The sequence below is a fragment of the Hesperophylax consimilis genome, chromosome 4 (genome assembly GCF_061612785.1).
Source record: "Hesperophylax consimilis isolate HC1 chromosome 4, BYU_Hcon_1.0, whole genome shotgun sequence".
Classification (NCBI taxonomy): domain Eukaryota; kingdom Metazoa; phylum Arthropoda; class Insecta; order Trichoptera; family Limnephilidae; genus Hesperophylax; species Hesperophylax consimilis.
The window spans coordinates 33651353-33673087 of record NC_142839.1 but is presented as its reverse complement, the minus strand read 5'-3'; the positions used below and the strand labels follow the sequence as shown (position 1 = coordinate 33673087).

The window sequence follows — 21735 nt, the reverse complement described above, 5'->3', positions numbered from 1 at the left end:
TAACGCCATCCGTTGACAAAAATGTAAACTAAAGGACTAAAAGGCGCGAAGAGGTGCACTTGATTATCGATCTTTTTTTATGAAATACAATTTTATTTTTGAGAAATTCTTGTAGATGTCAGCATCGTGATAGTTCTACGAATGTCCAAGTGAGCAAGAAATACATTTATGACGAAAGAGCGCTGGAATATCGGCTGTCAAAGTTTCCGTATCAACTGTTGATACAGCCGCGTGTGAGTATAGACTTTTTGCCGTAACAACAGTTGATACGGCCGCGTGCAAAGAGTTAAACACCTCCATCGGGCCCTGAATTTATTTTAAATTTTGGTTTTTAATAATTGTCATCATTTTGCTCCGTGATTTCATATTATTAACTAGCCGTCTAGTCTCCGGCATAGCCCGGGGTTCACGCAGAGTTTATCGAAATAAGATGATGATAGTAATTAATCAAGAATATAAAAATTCTGCTAAAGATGGATGGGATTGTTTTTTTGTAATCTCATGTAGACAGTGACCTTCCTCTTGTTTTGAAGATCAAATGTGCAAAATTTAATTAATCTTCTTCTATCTTTTACATAAATAAAAATGTAAATGTATTTTTTTTTCAAAATCTTAAATCTCGGAAACTTCTTCACCGATATCGCTGAAAATTTCAAAGTTTGTTCTTATTAGTGCCAAAAGTGTTTAAATCGTGGTGTATAATTTTGGATCCAGGTAGAAATTTAAACCACTTATTTCAATTACATATAGCCAGCAGGCTATCTCGGTTTATAAGCGTTCATTTTTAAAGTGTTTTTTTTTTTTTCTTGGTATATACGGATCTACAATCCTTTTTTTATTTTGTACATTTTTTATCAAACTCGCAAGTTTTATTGTTATCCACTTTTTTATGCACTGTTTTTACCTTTTATTTATTATTATTTCTTCCTTATCTTCTTTTAATTTATTATTATTATTTTTTATTTTTATTTATGATAATACACAAAAATTTTATATTGTTTTTATCACGAAACTTTTTATATTGTTTTGCACAAAACCTTTTTTTATTTTGCGCTTACTCAGCGTCTGGTCCGTTGGGTGGGGGTGTCGACATTTTCAACTCCTCGTTGTCATCTATTGGCAACAGACAGATCTTTGATATGGCCCTCTGGATGATGCCTTTCGACGTGATGATGGTCGCCACGCGAACTCTTCCATCAGCGCCAGGATGAACGGCGCTCACACGTCCCAGCCTCCAGTAGCAAGAAGGGACGTTGTCCTCCTTTATTACGACCATGTCGCCAGACCGCATCTGCCTTTGATTCCTATTGGTCCATTTGCTTCTGGTTTGAAGTTCTGCTAAGTACTCCTTCCGCCACCTCGACCAGAAAAATTGTACAATCTGGATTAGTTTTTGGTAATTGTTTAATCGATTGAATGTGATATGTTCCAAATTTTGTTCTGGAATCGCCGCCAAACTAGTTCCTATTAGAAAGTGACCGGGAGTCAAGGGATTAAGGTCATAAGGATCATTTGATAAGGGAGACAGTGGCCTGGAGTTTAAGCAAGATTCAATTTGACACAACACCGTATTAATCTCTTCATAAGTTAATGAAGCGATACTGGTTATTCTTTTTAAGTGATGCTTAACTGACTTTATCCCAGCCTCCCAGAGCCCCCCAAAGTTCGGCGCACGAGCTGGTATAAATTGCCATTGTATTCCTAATGTGGATAAATAATTATCAATTTTATCATTAGACATATTTAAAAAATTATAAATTTCTCTTAGTTCATTATTAGCCGCTTTAAAATTGGTTGCATTGTCCGAGAACATTTTGCTTGGTCTACCACGACGCGAGATAAACCGTTTCAAAGAGTTTAAAAAACTCTCTGCGCTCAAGGACAGCACAGCTTCTAAGTGCACGGCTTTAGTGACCATGCATACGAATAAGCAAATATATGATTTAACGCTATGTGATTTTCTGTGAATACCCGACTTTATTAATATTGGTCCACAGTAGTCCACTCCTGTTATCTGAAATGGCCTACATTCAGTTATTCTTTCAGCTGGCAGGTCGGCCATCAACTGCTGTTCGGATTTGGGATTACATCTATAACAAATTATACATTTTTTTATTATTTTTTTTTTACAATATTCCTTCCCTTAATCGGCCAAAATTTCATTCTAATCAACGCCAATAATGACTGCGTTCCCGAGTGTAAGTTCAAGTAATGATAGTGTTTTACAATTAACTCTGTTAATTTATGATGCGAAGGTAACAAAATTGGGTGCTGCTGGCCCTCGGTTACCATTTTACCTTTGGAGAGCCTTCCCCCCACACGAATTAGATCCCTTTCAATGAAAGGATCTAATGACTTTAGTGCACTATTCCTAGGTATATTACCTCCATTATTTAAAACTCGAATTTCGTCTCTGAAACAGTATGATTGCGCCCGAGATATTAATTTGTTTACTGAATTTTCCAACTCACTAACTGTCAATTTACTATAGCGGCGCTGCGAAGGGTTTCTACAATTAAAAATAAATCTATTAAGGTATGCTGTTACTCTCTGTAATTTGGAAAAATTGGAATATCTATCAAAAATGTCCCAGTCCTGTTTCACAGCAGACAACAGTGCCGAGCTTGTTTTGATCTCTGGTGGATCAATACAAAATGAGTTGGAATTTGGCCAGCACGCTGAATCCAACGTCAGCCAATCTGGACCATGCCACCAAATGCTGGAAATTAATAACTGTGAAACGCCGATTCCTCTGGAAAGCACGTCTGCTGCATTGTCTTCTGACCGTACATGGTTCCATTGCTCCGGCTGACTGGTTTCCTGGATTTCCGCCACTCTATTAGCAACGAAAGTGTTCCATCTTACCGGCTGATCCCTGATCCAGCACAGTACTATTTGGGAATCACACCAGTATGTAGTAGGTATATCCGGAGTACATAGAGCATCTTTAATGTAATTCACTAGTCTTGTCAGTAATACGGCTCCACATAATTCTAACTTGGGTAGAGAAACACTTTTCAAAGGCGCTACCCGTGATTTGGACATTATCAAATTGGAGTACTTCTTACCCAATTTGTCAGTAGACACCATATAAACACAGGACGAATATGCCTTTTCTGAGGCGTCACAAAATCCATGTAGCTGTAAATTTACATGATCTTGACATATTATCTTTCTACCTATTCTTAAATTATTTAATTGAGGCAGTTCATTCACATATGCTTCCCATGTCTTCAACATATCATATGGAATAGGCTCATCCCATTGAAGCTTTGCCTGCCACAATTTTTGCATCAATAATTTAGCAATAACAGTAACAGGACCTATTAATCCTAACGGGTCAAATATGGACGCAATGCATGACAGTATTTGTCGTTTGCTATTAATTGGATTTTTTAATAACTTCACTGTGTATAGGAAATTATCCTGCTGATTGTTCCAAGACAGGCCTAATATTTTGTTGTCATTTGAATCTGTACTAATAATCATATCTGACATGTTTTCTTCCTTCGAACATAACGAGGGCAAATTCGACCGCCATTTCCTTAAGTTCATCCCAGCGGATGCCATGATGGATATTAGTTGTTCTTTAATTATTAAACAGTTTTCTTCAGTTTCATCTCCAGTAATTAAATCATCCACATAAAAATTATTCTTTATAATCTGACTGACCTTGTGGTTTGATGATATATTTTCATTTCCCAGCTGTTGGAGGCATCTAGTTGCCAAAAATGATGACGGCCCCAGACCGTAGGTAACGGTGTTAAGTCGATAATGCTGAATTTCCTCCTCCGGGAAATTTTTCCATACTATTCGCTGTAGATCTCTGTCTTCGGGTCGCACCAATATTTGCCTGTACATTTTCTCAATGTCGGCTGTTATCGCGTACTGGTGTTTTCTGAAACATATCAATTGTGCGGCTAAATCTTTCTGTAAAACAGGTCCTATCATGAGAGCATCGTTTAACGATATACCATTGGATGATTTTGCTGAACCGTCAAATACCACTCGAGTCTTAGTGGTAGTGCTCGATTCTTTCAATACTGCATGATGTGGCAAATAAAAATAACAATCTTCATTAGAAGGTGCTTCGCACTGGGTCATGTGACCCAAGTCTATATATTCCTGCATGAATTCTTTATATTTTTTCATCAGGTCAGGATTTGAAGAAAATTTCCTTTGCAAATTGCAAAGTCTTTTTTCCGCCATGGGCAGCGTTTCTCCCAACTGTTTAACACAGGGGCGCTGTGGTAAGCTTACCATGAAACGACCATTGTCATTCCTTTTATAAGTGTCCTTGAAAATCTCCTCGCACGCTCGCTCCTCATGGCTCCGGTGCTTCACCGGTTGGAATTCTTCTAATTTCCAGAAGTTTTCAATCTGTTTATGGATTATATTTAATGATAGTTGACAAGATTTTACTGGCCTTTTTATTTTTGTTGTGACGATGGGTCCTGACACCAGCCATCCGAATTCAGTTCTCTGTAATATGGGTCCTGAGTCTCCATTTCGAAGTTGATCTTGCTTCATAATTTCCCAAAAGATTTCCGCTCCGAGTAGCATATCTATGGAGCTTGTTTCATAGAAGGCAGGATCCGCTAACTGAAGACCATCAGGTATGTTGGCATCCTTTCTCTGAAAAGAAATTTGCGGCAGATGACTTGTTACTTCTTTCAAAACGAGACATTCTATGTCTCTTTCATACGGTGAATAGTTCGAGAAAATTCTTAAATTTATGCTATTTTTAATATTCAATATTTTGTTTTGGATTCCGGTAATCGGTATGTTTGCCCTTTTGGGTTTTAATTGCAACCTTGTTGCAAATTCTTCTGTTATAAAATTGGATTGAGAACCACTATCCAATAAAACTCTAGCCTTAATCAAATTTCCGTTATTATTCAACACTTTAATAACGGCGGTAGATAACAAAACAAAACTATTAGATATTTTCGTAGAGTGATTTGTAACTAAAGGTTCATTATTTGATGTTGATGGTGAATCCTTATCCTGAGACTTCGAATTATCTGTTTCCTTTTTTAAATGCAACAAAGTATTGTGCGAGTTATTTTCGCATATACGACAATTGTATTTACTTTTACATTCTTTTAGCTTATGACCCAAGCACAAACATTTCAAACACGCATTTACTTGACGTATCTTTATAATTCTATCCTTAGTATTTAATATTAAAAATTTTTTACAATTATAAACCTTATGATCGCCCTTGCAAATAATACATTTTGTCATTTGAGGCGTTAAAGAAATCATAGCTTCTTTTCGGTATTTGAAAGGAAAAGTTTTATTTTGATTAAATTTTCCTTCAGTAATCCCAGCAAATTCTAAAATCTGAACTCGATCTGATAAATATTTTATAAACTCTTTATATGTGGGTAGATTCTCTTTTGTGGCAAATACTTCCCAATGATGTCGAGTTTCACTATCTAGTTTTCGCGACAATAAATATATTAACATGATATCCCAATTTTCGGTGGGTATATTTAACTTATTTAACGATTTTAAATGTAATTCGGATTCATCGATAAGATTCCTTAATGCTACGGAATTTTCAAATTTTATTTCAGGCAATTTAAATAATGCTTCAACGTGCTTATGTATAATAATTTTTATATTTTGATAGCGAGAAGTTAACATCTCCCATGCAGTATGATAGTTCTCCTGGTTATTTGGAAGTGAGGTTAATAATTTAGCTGCGTCACCTTCAAGGCATGATCGCAGATAATACAATTTTTGAATAACTTCTAAAGATGGATTATTATCAACTAAAGCAACAAAAGTATCCCGAAAATTCAACCATTTTTCGTAACTCCCATTAAATTTTGGCAACTCAAGTATAGGCAAACGTATGTTATGTGATGTTGTATTCTGAACTTTATTTAACAATTTATCTTTAGCCTTAGCAACAAGATTATAATATAAATTTTCAAATGCTTGCCTTTCTGTTTTGGTTAATTCTTCCGGCGAAATTGCTTCTATGTTATCTTGTAATGAGTCGAAAGTGTCTAAAATTGGTTCAAGTTTCTTCAATCTGACTTCAATTTCAGATTGCGACAAATTATCACCGTTTATATATTCATTGAACCTAGTTAATTTCGCCTTGCAAATTCCACGCTGGTTAATCAAAGTTTTGAGATCCATTTTTAAATATCAAGAAAGGAGGTATTCACAGAACGTATTGTCAAATGATAATCACTTGTAATCAATCACTACACGTGCACTGTCCTTGATCACAGAACTTTACTAACTAACCGATAAACAATGAATTTTATCTGAATTTTATAAATGCAACAGCTCGATGGCTGTCAAAAAGAAAACAATTTGACACTATTGTTATTCTCTCCACAATCTCCACCGCGCATGCGTCAGCTTGCTTCGCGGCTGGGTTGGTGTTTTTACCGACTCGCGGTAACTTTCGAAATTTAAACTAACGGATTTTCAAATATAACCGCTCGTAATAAATCTTTTAAGAAATTTAAAATACTTGCTTTGTATTCTAACTTCTTTTTATATTGTTGTAACAATTATTATTGCTTACTACAATTTCGATGATGGGTATGAAATCAATTCAAACAACACTTGGTAACAATCAGCCCGATTCAATTTTAAAACAAACAAAGAAATACGGCTGTGTAATAAATCATGCTCTCCTGCCTGGGAAAATAAGGTAGGTATATGGGATATGGTCACTTGCCCGTTTTTCTGAAGATCCCCTCTGATGTTGGATGTTGAAGATGTTTGCTGGTTCTTTTATCATCCGCGATTCAATCGATAATACGGATGCGGCACGAAGGTCCAATGTATAATTTTGGATCCAGGTAGAAATTTAAACCACTTATTTCGCCAGAAATGTTTATTGCAGAAGAGGAAGAAAATTATAAATCAACCTATTTATTGACTTTTAGCAGGGGAGCATTTATGGCGACATCTATTGAAAAAACTATCAACTTATTTATTAACTTCAGTCCGTTGGAAAGGCAGAGACATCTATGCAAAGCCAACAAACTCCAATTTCTAACACGTGGTTTGAATGGTAGACTTGGTCGGGGACGCCCGAGGATTACGGCAATATCTCTGCACCGTAGTGAGATACGGAGTTGAATTAAAGTCAATGTAATATAGTTATGTGGTATACGGTGACCGGATAAATCATCACAATGATAATTCATCACATCTTTAAAAAGTTATATAAAGTCATGGAAAGTGATGAAACATGGGTTAAGTAGGTTAGGTTAGGTTAAAAAAAAAATATTTTTCATCGTTTCTAATGACTTTTTAAAAATGTGTTGAATTGTCACTGTGTTGAGTTATCATGGAACCGTGGTATACAGTAGTGAATGGTGAAAGAAGTCAGAGACCCCCGAGAAAGACATTAGCAATAGCGAAACATTGCGGGGTCTGCTAGTCTATCTATCTTTATATATAAAAATGTTAATGTTCGTTTGTTCAAATTCTTAAATCTTCGAAAGTTATTCACAGATTGCTTTGAAATTTTGACACAACGTTGCATTCGAATATGAGTGTGTTTTTACATACCTATATTATATAGATGTCATCTGTGACAGGTAAAAACATGCTCTTTTTTTTAAACAGCACTGTCTGTTGGATGTAAAAGCAACACGCGCTATTATTTATCTGTCTACACAGATGGACCGAGCCACAGCAATGCGTGGTACAGCTAGTCTTTGAATAAAACTGTAGATTAAATGTACGCCACAGACACTCTTCTTTATATTAATAGAAATAGATTGTCTCTGTTCGGGCAGAAAACATTGACTATTATAAATATTATGTACGTATTATTAAAATGTGATGAAACGGTCTGAAGTATGTTTCGTTGCATTTTTCTGAATATCGCACAAGAGTCCCAACTGTTCGGAGCCAGTGCGATTATGGACTTAATAGTATTATTATTGTATCTGTTTGTTTGTGTTTCCAGGTGGCTTTCCTTCGCATAGTGTGCTCCCACGAGCACTACATATCCCTGAACCTGCCGTGCGGCACGCCCTACACCGGCCCCGTAAGTCCCTCCAGCCCATCCCCGTCTACACACTCCTCCCACTCCACCCACTCCACCCACAGTCATTCCTCCAATGTCTCATACCAGGTAAGAACCCAACATTCATCTCCATCTCAACTGAATATCATCTCGTCTCATTCCATTCTACTAAACAAATATGGTCAATGAATTAATACTACTGCACAATTGAGACAATAGCGGTCATTACTCGTACGTTTCGGAGTGAGGATCACACCACTACAGGCCGATGTGGTGTTTCGGCTGGCGCTTTGGACCAAATATCGAGGTTGCGCGCGTTCGGAAATGTACATGTAAAGGCTGCTCATTTTAACCATTTGTGTGCTGGGCCTTTTTTTCATAATATGTACTAAATTTGCATGTTAAAAAACAGGGAAAAAATTATTACAATCCTACATATTCTTGTAACGTATTTTTGCTGTGAAATCACGGCTCGCAATTCACTGTTTTTGTAATAAGCGATTTTTTTTTTACGCTCACCACACGCACTACCTCGCACGCCGAACTCTCAATGCGCACTAAAGAAGCGAAAATCGTCGAAATATCGACGATACGCATTCAAACGGTTAATATCAATCAAAGTTTTTTTTTATTCTTGTAAAGCGCCAGAAACATATTTCAATTGGCGAAAACCCTGACAAACCAATATGAATTTTTGCAAAATATATTGAAAAAGCACATAATATTATTATGTCCAAATAATCCTTCCTCTTTTTTTTAAGTGCCATCCACGCACATATTCTTCACTATATTATGTAAAATAGAAAAATTTTGTGCTGAAGCAGATTTGCATAGCTTTTTCGATCTGGAATTGCTAGGTTAAAACAACTTTCTTCATGTCGCACAATTATTTCCATAAGACAAGATGTCATATGTTTTTAAAAAAAAAATTATTTTGAGCAGAGTAAAAAAATGAATATACCTTAGGAATGGGACTAAACGATTGTAATTTAAATTATTTATTAAACTATGTCCATACTTTAAATTTTACAATGTAATTTTTGGTCCAAAGTGTGGTGGTAATGCTTTTTCATTGGCCATATTCTCATTTCTCTCCTTCTCTCTACTAATAAATTCAATCATTTCTATTCCAAAACTTGACTCTGACAAGTATTAATGAAATCTGTTTGTTTTTCCTATTTCAGTTGAGTGGAGGCGACAGGGGATGTTTCTCTGAGTTGAGTCCAGAATTTCGGCACCAGCATTTCCTTGTTGGATTGCTTTTGTCTGAGCTTTCTACTGTTCTGGATATTCAGTAAGTGAACTCGCACCTAGCATTCCCCGGGCTTTATTTCGCTAAAAGGAGATGGGGGTGATCTGATTTTTGTAAATATAATATAGACAGAAAGTCAAGTGTGAATAAAACTATAGATTTGTGCAAAAACAAACAATAAATAGATTAACTTGTTTCTTTTAACCACCAATTATACACCATTCTACAATTTTTTTTAAATGCATATATTATCGCAGAAGCGAGAAGTGGCTAACTGCAATGACTCCATTCCGAGATAAATTTGAATGAAGTTTTTCTGCACTTTAACCGTTTGAGTGCCAAAAAATTCATACATTTGCTTGTAAAATGCCACCAAAAAAACATTATTTTTTATAAACTATTATTTATGAAACTAACTATATATATATATATTTTTTAAAACCCCATAAATTCTTTGAATTTTCAAGGATTTCGATAAATCAAAATATGATATTGGTTTAGAATCACGCGGAGGAGGATCCCGAAGTCCAGGCGTTTCGAAAAAATGAGAATTTTCGGTAGAAAAATTGGTTCCGGGAGGTACATTTGAAAATGAGTAATTTCCGGTGTTACTCTCCATTTCTTGGTCACGATCCGAAGAATTACTGGAAATTCGCATCCTGCGGTTGGGAAACACAGGTATGACATCACTGACATCACTCTCATCAGAGCTACTCTTACTCGAACTTGAATTAGAGGAGTGGAAATCGTCGCTCCCGCTGTCAGACATTTCAGAGGACGCCCTCGACGTTATATTTTTTCAATTAACTAAAATAAAAAAAAATAATAAATGAATCTGAAATTTAAACGGTTTACTACGATCTTACAACTATGTATTAAGATAATATTAGAATAATATTTACCAACGCCGCAGCACCACACCCGACGTACGCGCAAATCAGAACACGATTGACGCAATCGACGATCGGCAATCTTTGTTAAAACACGAAAGTCGACGATTGGCAATCAAACGGTTAATAATATGTTTGACTTGAGATAAAAATAGAGGTTCTTTGTGCTATTTGTTTTACCTAATTATTCACCTTTCTTTTATTTATAATTAGGTGATGTGTACCCGGAATTGCTCGACTTTTTTTACTTTCAATAAATATAATATCCATGTATTATATATATAAACCTTCCGGAAGAAATTCTCTATATTAAAGTGATAACCCTATCAAACTCCGTTGCATAGTTTAGAAGAACTAAGCACACAAACAGACAGACGCAGATAGTGACTCTGTTTTATACTATTTAGAGATCAGGTTTATCAGGAAATGGCCTGCAATCCAGTTGTAGGTTCATTATGATCTGGGATGTTACAGGATGTTCCCGAACATTCTAGACTATTCCCGAACATTCCAGAATGTTGTGAACTCTCGAACGCTCTCGAATGTTCTGGACTGTTCTAGAAATTTCTAGAGGGAAAAAATTCCAGCCCTTGTATCTTCAAAAGCACGCCCTTCAAATAAAAACGGGAACCTTCTTCATAGATGGGGTATAGAGGGCTACCGCACCATATAACTCCCTTGATCGTACAGGGACTCTTCTAGTTTTACACATTGTACACTTACTTTTATAATATATATATTGATTATTATAAACTGTATAAACTTTTTATGCCTAGAACATTTTAGTCACGGCATTTTAGTTTGACGGCCGGCATAGTCCAGTGGTAACGCATTGGACTGCCATTCCGAAGGTCGCGGGTTCGAACCCGGCGTGCGCAAATAAATTTTATTTGATTAATTTGTGTTATTTCACAATTAATTAATTAAAATAATATATAGTATATTTGCGGCACGTTCCAGAGTGGAAGATACTACCAGTATCGCCCTGGTGTAAGACCACCATTCAGAATTGAAACGTTGCTCCAAATGGCTTTAGCCGTGTTTAGTGACTAGATCTGAATAGCCAGGTACTTCCCCACCTTCCTCTTTCCCTTTCCCACTTACCTTCAGCCTCACAACATCCCCCAATTGGGGATGCCATAGTCTCACTGGCTCCAGACGGGAGCAGTTGGGACTCTTGTGAGGTATTCACTATAAAAATAAAAAAAAATAAAAAAGTCAAAATAATAAAAATAATTATAGAAATTCAAATTATCACTCTGCAATTTTTTTTTTCAATAATAAAGGACATTCTAAAGAACACTTTGTCATTAAAAAATCAATTTGGAAAAATACCATATCGCTCTTAACCGACGATATGTATAAAGTAGAAAATCTGTTCCCGTGAGGCATAAAAATTTCTCAAAAAATGAGTTCTTTCGTCTTGAAATCTACACAACAAAAGAAAACCTTTCCGCAGTTCAGGTCATTGCTAGAATGTATGATGGTTTCTTGTGCAAAAATATTTTTTTTTCGTTTTTTAGTTTGATATCTTTTTGACCACCTGCACAGTTATGTTTGTTATCTGATAATTCGTATTAGTGTTTTCATTGGATTATTCTTATTTACAGGTGCCCGAAATTGCAAGGAAAAGCTGTGTGCGCAGTTCTCAACCTTTTGACATCTCACGACTCCGACAGTCGCTTCTCCCAGCCGGAGGTGAAGGCTCGTGTGGCTGCCCTATACATCCCAGTGCTCGCTATCGTGATGGATACCTACCCACAGCTGTATCGAGGGTTTCTGCAAGAGAAAGGTACTAAATAAAATCCTAGGAAAAGCTGTGTGCACAGTTCTCAACTTTTTGACATCCCACGACTGGTGAGGTATTATTGAGGTAAAAGTGATATCGTTGTTTATTTAATGTAATTTCAGATCGTAAACAACTGGGCGAAGACCATGTGAACATCTTACCGTACTCGGGCCTGCCATCGCCGTCAGATACATATGAGTACAAGAAGGTGGTGAAGGCGCAACTGAACAGCGAGACCACGAGAAACCTGCTTATGTGCTTTGTGTGGGTGCTGAAGAGCGTGGATAAGGCGGCCATTACGCGCTGGTGCGGGGAGCTGCAGCCCGCCCGCATACACACCTTGCTACAGGTGCTTAGTCTGTGCTTCGCCTGCTTTGAGTACAAGGTAACCTAACCTAACTTACTAGTCCTAACCTAAAATAACCTAAAAGTAATGTTCTGTAACTGCCTTAACTAATACTTTTATTTGAACAGGGTAAAAAGGAGATACAAAGATGTGCCCAGCAGAATGTAAGAAAGACAACAGACATCAAATCACGGTTGGAAGATGCCATTCTCGGACAGGGGTCAGCTCGTAGTGAGATGCTTAGGCGGAAAGGTTAGTAGCGCATCATCATTATATTCATTGTTACATAAACTGACCAAATCAGGCTTTCTTGCAAACTAGATTTTTTCTATGGTGTTCAGTAAAACCGGCATTTTCACAAGAAAACTAATATTATTGCACCACAACACAATATTTATTTTGTACATACTTACTTTTATAAAATTTATGTAAAAACATTGGAACCATATTTTTAAGTTTGTATTTTCATATTTGAACTACCACAGAAAATGTCACACTTTATGTTATTATTAAGAGAAAATTAATATGTTAATTTTATGTTTGATTCATATTCGTTTGAGTCGTATAACATAGATGTAAAAAAATATCATTCAATCTGGATAGAGCCCGTATCCTCCCACAGAAAATCGTATTCGTAAGCCACTTCTCTACGGAAGTCCACGTATGTATAAGCCTTTTAATAACTTGAAAGATTTACATCTCAAGTAATCTGACCATTTCGCCTTGGACGAAAATTCGGCAAACCATTTCGTACATATTTCGGCACCCAATTATTTTATGCGTATTTATAAATATTTTTCACTTGTTTGAGGCCATTATCCAGAACCCTCGGCCGTTTGCTTGTCCACTTTCGTTTATTGTATTCTAGGGATATCTTAAACAATGTCTTGTCTAGTAAATGAAAAGAGAAAGGAGGGAGAGATTGGAAGGAATGAGTGACCCGAGGCAGTTCAATGAAAGAGGCAATTTTATCGGTGGGTCGAATTACTCTCAAGTATTTTTTTCCGGTATAAATTTAAGAGTTAAGGCGCAAACTGGAGCACAACGTGGCCGCTCGTTCTACCAAAATGTATCTAACTGCCCATTGTGATTATACGCTCAAGTCTGTGCGGCAATGCTGTTTTATTTTAATGACGGTTTGCTGAGGAGGTCCTTAATTAAAATGAAGTCAAAATACGTGGAACGCAATAAAGACAATACTCAGTACCATAATAAGGGCGTACTTGACACATTTTCAGAAAAAAATGTTTCAAGGGTTTAATAATATTTTGTCTATTTTTCAAAGTGAATTTTCGTTATCTATTTTTAGTATCCTGGTTGAAAAAATTTTGTTTTCTTTAGATATATAATTCAAAACTAAATAAAATAGCAAAGATGATGCAAAGGATATCATAACATTGTATTAAGTTAAAATATCACTTTTTAGATTTTAGATTACAGAAACGTGATCTTATTACCATAACACCCAAGCATTTACCCTTGTTGTATTTTTTTCGTTACATATTACCTTGTATTTTTATTTTTATAATAACTGTTCCATGTATCAAAATCAATAAATAACAAATATATAAAAACACCCTTTATCTCAGGGAAAGCTATTTCTGCCGCATTAATTTAATTTCACTTGATAGTCAGTCAGATTTAAAACCTTGATGGTTTTTCTCGAAAGGTCCTTAGCAGGATAGAAAATGGCTGACTGAGATCACTAAAGCATGGGGCTTTTCACCAATAAGCTTCCATATAAAAGTGTCAGGAAGCCTAAAATAACTAGGTGCTATCAGTGTGGAGGTGAACACCGTATCTTGGACACAAAGAACTCAAGGGTGACAGTAGAAATGGAGGCAGCTAAAAATATGCCAGGATAACGAAATATTATATTTGCATAAACATCTTTGCCAGGTTGCCACAGCACCATGAGCGGCGAGAAGCGTGAGCGCTGGCGCAAGGAGTGGGTGCGCGGCGGCTCTGGAGCTCCGTCCCCCGCCACCGCCCCCCTCGCCGCGCACCCCACCCATCTGCTGGCGGCACACCTGCTGCACCCCCCCGCGCCACAGGTCTCCCCGCACTTGCCCCCTGTGCATCTCGAAGGTGCTCTGGCGGCGGACGTTTCACTCACGGTGCTACATACATTGGAGACTATTGTGCAGGTAAGCTAGTGAGATGTCTGCCTTGCTCCAACTGTGCTACCTCCCTTGTTTCTCCTTTGACAGTAGGCCAGTCCCTTTAACCCTTCCTATCTGGTGCTGTCAACTGATTTGACATGTCTATAATTATTTCAATACCTCTATAAATATATTAAACACATCCTTTGTATTTTAGGTAGCAATACATTTCAGTATGAAAAATCAGCTTAAAATGAGTTAATATAAACAGTGGAACCTCGTTAATTCAAAATTATATGGGAAGACAATGCCGAAAATCGAATTCCTCGACCGACCCTTCAAATTCGGGTAGTATCTTTGGGGTAAATTTGTAAAAATATGAATTATTCCTCTGTAAATCGAATTTTCACAGCCTATTACCGTCGCGACCAGCTATTAAATTCGGATATTTGATGTAAATTCGTAAAATTACGATATATTTCCGCGTAAATCAAGATTTCGCGACCGATTTTCTTCGCAGCCGGCCTTTTAAACACGTAAGTAAATTTGTAAAAATTCTTTATATTTCCACATAAATTGGAATTTCGCGGCCGATTTCCGTCGCGGCCGGCCCTTTAAATTTGGATATTCAAAATAAATTCCTAAAAATACAATACATTTATGCGTAAATCGAAATTTCGCGACCGATCCTTTAAATTGAAATATTTAGTGTAAATTCGTAAAATTACGACATATTTCCACGTAAAAAGAATTTTCTCGGCCCTTCAAACTTGGATATTCTAAATAAATTTGAAAAAAGACATTCCAGTGTAAATCAATTCGGATTTACAAAATAATAATACTAATTTATTAGGACGATATATAACAACGTAAAAAGTCTTTCATATTCAGATTTATGAAATTTTATGATTTATTATCGCGAAAATAAAAATTTTTCGAATTACACAAACAAATTTTCGGCGCGTACATATAATTAGTTTCGAATTACGAATTAATGAATTTTGAATAAAAAAAGCATTTTGTAAGAGAAATTCGTTTTTTCGAATTATCCGGGTTGCATATTGTGTATATCTTGGTATTTCTTCATCCTCTTTACATTTCTTACAGCTTTCCACTCCCAATATCTGCTAGCGTCTCCTAAGATGACCCAGTGTCTGTTGTATATATTATTATATCGTATGTATTACTATATTCTGTTGTATTTTTAAATCGTTAAATTATTTTTTCTCGACAGGTGGCTTCAGGATGGGACTCCCACCACAGTCTATTCGGATTGGTGCTGAGAGTTCTGCTCCTTGGACTAGCCAAAAATCAAAGCACCAATCTTCTACAGCATATGTTTGCCACTCAGAGGTCACTCGTCTTCAAGTTCCACTGGCTGGTGTTTGACTCCGAGACGGAGCAGTGTGGGGAGCTGTGCCTGGTGCTTCTCCGTCACTGTGGAGCCCTATGTGGGGCTGTGAGGGCCCACGCCGCCGCCACTCTCTACCTGCTCATGAGGCAGAACTTCGAAATTGGAAATGTAAATAGGACATCCTTTAATATTATTTCAGTAGGTACCTACCTACTTTTAAATATTTTTTTTCTGTGGTGGTAATTCCGATGGGCGTTTTACACTATGCTTTTTTTCATACCTATCCCCATATGGAATCTATATCTGGACCCATATGAAAAATCTTTGCTTTACAAGATCATTATTTTTATACAGATAGTTGCCATTAAAGAAGAAATAATATTTTGTGACGGTACTAAATCATCAAAAAATGGCATCACCTTGAACGTAACCATAGATCACATGAAAGTATCTGTCATTTACCATTGCTGTTGCCGTCAACAAATCATCAAAAATAAAAGTTCACGATACTGATCATAATGAGAGATGACAGTTATCAAATCGACGGTCCCGAAAAACAGTGTTAGATGTGCGAATTTGTAGTTTTGCAGTAGAGCTGTTTAAAGTTTCGTTTCTGCATTTTTACTGTTTTGTGGTAATATAAATAAACAGGGGTTAATACAAAATATCAAACAACACTATATTTATTGATCTCAAAAACAGTAAAAATGCAGAAACAAAACATTAAACAGCTCTACTGAAAACAACTAATCCACCTACCATGATACTGCAGGGCTACGGAAATGTTCCTCGAGGGACGTGCACTCTTTCAGAGCGCTTCTCCGCCACCACATGGAAAGCTTATAGTGCAGACTACGCCAACCAAATAACACTATCATCACTGCCATGGTTGCCTGAATGGAATCCCCCCTGGTGACCCTCTGAAGACGGGAGATGTTCAAATATCCTCCATAAATGGCTGCTTGCACACATTTTTGTGTTTAACTCTTTTTCATTTCTTTTCCGCAGTTTTTTGTACCTATCTATGTACATATTCTTATTACATATTTGTCTATTATTACAAAATATGGAATGTATTACATTGCACTATCCCTGCATGAATTCTGGAATAAAATTTTATTATTATTATTAAAACTACAAATTTGTCTAAACTTTACGCAAAATAAGTACCAAAATAGAACACATCCCTTTTATCGCAAGTGGATACGAAAAGACGGCCCATATGGAAACTATACAAAGATAAGCATGCTGTAAAACGTCCCATTAATCATTTATCCATAAACAATGTCTTCAACTTTTAATATTAATTGAGTAGGTCCCTACATTCTCGCATGTATTTTTTATCTGATGGTAACGCTAAATCATTTGACCATAAACAATTTTTTTTATGTATATGTTTAAATTTCTATTGGCTAAAATGAATGATTTTCTAAATATTTTCAGAACTTTGCGAGAGTGAAAATGCAGGTCACTATGTCCTTGAGTTCATTGGTAGGTACTAATGCCACATTCAGTGAGGATTCCCTTAGGCGAGCCCTTAAAACAATCCTACTTTATGCAGAACAAGATACTGATTTACAAGACACATCATTTCCTGAACAGGTAAATACATTTTATTTTTTTCGTAACATTTGTCTCTTTAAAATAGGAAACTATGTATTAGGCTGGTTTTATACTCGTAAGTAAAATTGACTACTTACGTAAGTTTTTGATAAGTTAATCACAAGAGCGTTCACATATTCATCCAACTTATGGTAATTATTGCTCACGTAAGTTCTCACACGACCGCTACACTCGTAATTTTATTTGCGGTAAGATGGCTTCCTGTAAACAACGATTTACGAGAATATTTAAAGATGAAAAGGCCCAAATAAAGTGTTGGAATAGAAGTTGGCTTGAGAGAAACAATTCTCCACATGCTTTTGTTCTGTTAACAGCGGAATCGAATGGAATTCTTCAATTTTATCCAAATGACAGCTAGATGACAGCAACCGACTTTGAATTCAAATTCATATGTTATAAACAGAAACATTGAGATTAGAAAGGATTCGACCAATAATTAAAAAGAAGGATGCTCATTTTCAAAAAGTTTTTACCACCTGAAAATTAAATTATGTACAGTGGTGCCTCACACAACGAACTTAATTCGTTCCAGGAGCAAGTTCGTTATGCGAAAAGTTCGTTATGTGAAACGCGTTTTCCCATAACAATACATGTTAAAAAAAATAATTCGTTCTGTAGCATAAAATATGGTAAGATGACATAAAAAAAAGATAAATTTTTTGTTATTATTTTTATTTAGATACATCTAAAAACATAATGAAAAAAACACACATTTTTTAATTTTAAGAAATAATCGAAACCCGAACCCCGAATAAATAACCCGTTTCATCGGCATTGAACACTTGTGGGCAGTATCCTTCATCCATAATAAATTTTTGAAAATTAATAGAGAACTTTTCTGCTTCTTTTTTATCAGCACTGCCAGCCTCACCATGCATATTAACGCTGTGGATTCCATACCTTTTCTTAAATCTAAAAAACCACCCCCTGCTGGCTTTGAAATCTTCTTTATTATCTTGATTGCTGCTACTTCCAGGGATGTTTTTCTTTAGATCTTCATAAATTATCTTGGCCTTGTAACAGATAATATCTTGGGTTGTTACGTCACCTTTCACCTGCCTGTCCTTAATCCAAATCGCTAATAGCCTCTCCATTTCCTCGTGGATTGAAGATCTATGTTTTTCATTAAATAGTTTTGATACTCCTTTGGCTACTTTGGCTGATTTTATTGCATCCTTGTTTGTCAAAATGGTGAAAATGGTGGTCTTGTTGAGGCCAAACTCTTTGACGAGGTCACACTGTTTTACCCCACATTCACTCCTTCTAATTATTTCCTGTTTCATTTCAAGAGAAATCACCTTCCTGCTTTTTTTAGAACCCATCATATAAAAAAAATGTTGAGTTTATCTTAAAAGGACGACTGCCGTGATACGTGTGCGATTTAATTCGTAATGAAGAACGATTGCTGCGATACGTGCGTAAGTTAAGCGTACTACGCAGTGACTAACGAGTCTAACGACTGCCTGCGCGGGAGGATGCAATTAATCGGCAGTGATCGTAGAAGATCGGGCGACTTCGTTGTGTGAAGCGAAGTTCGTTGTATGAATCGTGAAATGAACGAAAAGGAAGTTCGTTGTGTGCAGCATTCGCTGTGCGAGGCGTTCGTTGTGTGAGGCACCACTGTATATTCTTCTTTGGAATCAGAAAATTTTCTTTCTGTTTACATTCATTTTCATAGGTAGCTAGTGCTTATTTGAGTTCTGTCTAGTGTTATTTTTTATATTGTTTTCGGGAGTTAATAATGTACTCATCCACTAATCCTAATCAGATTTTAGTTATAAAAAAAGGACCTAGTTTTATAGGAAAATAATCCTACGAAAACCTGTCTTTAATTTTTAATATAGACGGATTTAGGTACCATTTCTTATGATAAGCGTCTCAACTTATCAAACTGATTTCATAAGCTTTGAGAAGGCTGAAAGTTCGTTCGGACACAATTAGATCTGTCAAAAACTTACGACTTCTGTAAATTGCTATATTTAGCAAGCGACTTAGAGTGTCGTTTAAATTGGTAATTTTGCCATAAGTCACTTAAATAAGCGATTTACGAGAAAAAACTTATGAGTATAAAGTCAGTCATAGATTTCCTCTTCTAATGTTCGTTTTCCCCTTTATAGGTCAAAGACCTAGTATTCAACCTGCACATGATCCTCTCAGACACGGTAAAGATGAAAGAGTTCCAAGAAGACCCTGAAATGCTGCTGGATCTGATGCACCGAATTGCTAAAGGCTATCAGAACAGCCCCGACCTACGACTGACTTGGCTCGCTAATATGGCACAGAAGCACATGGAGGTAAATATAGATATCATTTTTTGTATTTCTCCAAATTCAATCATCAATGCTGTAAAATTTTGTATAAAAGTCCATGACTTCTACCAGTATTTAAAACTCAGTCATAGTACAAAGCAAATTCAGAGCATTTTCACTCTTGTGGACTTTTTATCACAAGATTTTGCCATCATAACAGATTTGGACTATGTGGCTTTTAAGCATATCTTATGTAGCTGATAGATCAGTCCTCCTAGGCTACAAAGTTTAAAGCTAACCTAACACTTAAAATCGATTACCATTTAGGTACCACCATTAAAAATATTCTGTGCATAATAATTTCACCACTGCTCTTGAATATAATTTTCTTATATTTTTTTCAGCGCAATAATCACACAGAGGCGGGCATGTGTCTGGTGCACAGCGCGGCCTTGGTGGCGGAGTACCTTGTGTTGCTGGGCGTGGGCGAAGGGGCCCGGCTAGGCGGGGGTGCAGTGGCCCTGCAAAAGGTGACCCCTAATGCGCTGCACGAGAGTGCCGTCTCTGATGATGTGATGGCCCCCCGAAACGAGGGCATATGCCTAGCCAAGGACTTTACGGAGCAGGGGCTTCAAGGTAGGAATTGACAGTTTCCACTGACCTGATGATTTTAACGAAGAAAAAAGTATACATTCTAACCTAGAACCTAAGTTCTTGAAGAGGACCATGTCGCAGGAGGTAGAAAACGCAGAAGCCGCCAAATTATTCCAGCAGGAAGCTGTTGAACACAAGAACAAACAACCTGTTCAAATAAACACAGTAATATTCTCACCTGACTAGTATATTCTAAAGATTGCTATCACTCTGAAGAGTTAACAATCAATCCTATTTAGAAGTCTTTTCAAGTTTTCATATAAAGATGGATAGGTTGATAACATACTGGTACTGTAATGGTACATATACATTTACGAACCAAAACGCGAACCTAACCACGAATTACAGGAAAGGAACGAAGCAACTGCAAGTGGCGTTTCGCACCATTTGCGGTTGCTTCGTTCCTTTCCCATAAGTTGAGGTTCAGCTCGGCAGTTCGGCTCAAGTATTTATCCGGACCTTAAGATGAATGACCTTTTTAACATGTTCACTACTCATTATTTTTAGGACTTTTGGAGCATGCAGCTAACTCTTTCCATACAGCAGGAATGTATGAAGCTATGAATGATGTATACAAAGTCTTGATCCCAATAGCGGAAGTCAACAGAGACTACAAAAAACTTGCAAACATACATGGGTAAATACATTCATATATATTAAAATACTATATTCATTCATGCGACCGGTCGGTGGCCGAGTTGACATCGCGTTTGGGTCCCACCCAGGCGTAGTGTGTTCAATTCCTCGGCTGGCTAAGTCCTCCATCACAACACAAGCAACATTTTCAGCTTACTGTGGTGGTAGTAGGAGATTTTCAAATATTGTCAGGTTATTCGTAACCTGGGAATGTTTGACTTTCTTTAACCTTTTAAATGCCAGTAGGTAGAAGTGTAGCTGTGCACAGCAGGCCAAGAATGCGAGTTAACTCGCTCTTGGCACAGAAGCGGTTAAAAAGATTAAAATTAATGTATAATCGAGAATCATTCACTTAATTATTTATTTCAGAAAATTAAATGAAGCTTACACTAGGATAGAACAACTCAGTGGAAAGCGTGTCTTCGGAACATATTTCAGAGTTGGTTTCTACGGATCCAAATTCGGTGATTTGAATGCTGAAGAATTTATTTACAAGGAACCTACCCTGACTAAATTACCGGAGATATTTAGCCGATTAGAAGTCAGTTTCCATTCACTTTCTAAAATGTAATCAATTACACATTTCAGTTATTGTTTTTCCAATTGTCATTATTTATTTCGTTGCAGAACTTCTATGGAACAAGATTTGGATCAGAGAACATTGTGATTATCAAAGACTCTAATACAGTAGATACTGCCACCCTGGACCCAGATAAGGCTTACATACAAATAACATACGTGGAACCATATTTCGAACCCTATGAATTAAGATATAAGCTGACGCATTTCGAGAAGAATTTCAATATCAGTAAGTACATACCTTACT

The 21735-nt window shown here is 36.6% G+C and overlaps 2 protein-coding genes across 5 annotated transcripts in view; one reads left to right on the top strand and one right to left on the bottom strand.

The window, feature by feature from the left end:
- The window catches only part of Zir (dedicator of cytokinesis), a 49862-nt gene that overhangs the window by 21822 nt on the left and 6305 nt on the right, over nt 1-21735 (top strand). The window contains exons 19-31 of one of the 2 annotated variants that reach the window (XM_089630897.1): nt 7955-8122; nt 9199-9308; nt 11767-11948; nt 12068-12330; nt 12420-12543; nt 14191-14438; nt 15628-15915; nt 17191-17349; nt 19488-19664; nt 20024-20255; nt 20781-20910; nt 21279-21450; nt 21537-21717. In XM_089630897.1, the coding sequence (XP_089487023.1) occupies nt 7955-8122; nt 9199-9308; nt 11767-11948; nt 12068-12330; nt 12420-12543; nt 14191-14438; nt 15628-15915; nt 17191-17349; nt 19488-19664; nt 20024-20255; nt 20781-20910; nt 21279-21450; nt 21537-21717 (2434 nt within the window). Of the gene's footprint in view, nt 1-7954; nt 8123-9198; nt 9309-11766; nt 11949-12067; nt 12331-12419; nt 12544-14190; nt 14439-15627; nt 15946-17190; nt 17350-19487; nt 19665-20023; nt 20256-20780; nt 20911-21278; nt 21451-21536; nt 21718-21735 lie in introns of both variants that reach the window. The other variant, XM_089630896.1, reaches the window with a different exon arrangement.
- Nucleotides 785-7028, bottom strand: LOC149424602 (uncharacterized). Of its 3 annotated transcripts, none has more exons than XM_089630895.1 (2): nt 3673-6996; nt 785-2090 (listed from the first exon to the last, which is right to left on the bottom strand). In XM_089630895.1, the coding sequence occupies exons 1-2, from the start codon at nt 3696-3698 to the stop codon at nt 1055-1057; spliced, it is 1062 nt and encodes a 353-aa protein (XP_089487021.1). In that variant the 5' UTR covers nt 3699-6996; the 3' UTR covers nt 785-1054. The 3 variants fall into 3 exon arrangements, 2 of the variants coding, with proteins under 2 accessions (XP_089487021.1, XP_089487020.1); XM_089630894.1 differs by having other exon boundaries at nt 5954-6996; XR_016302080.1 differs by lacking the exon at nt 785-2090 and having other exon boundaries at nt 2100-4635; nt 5954-7028.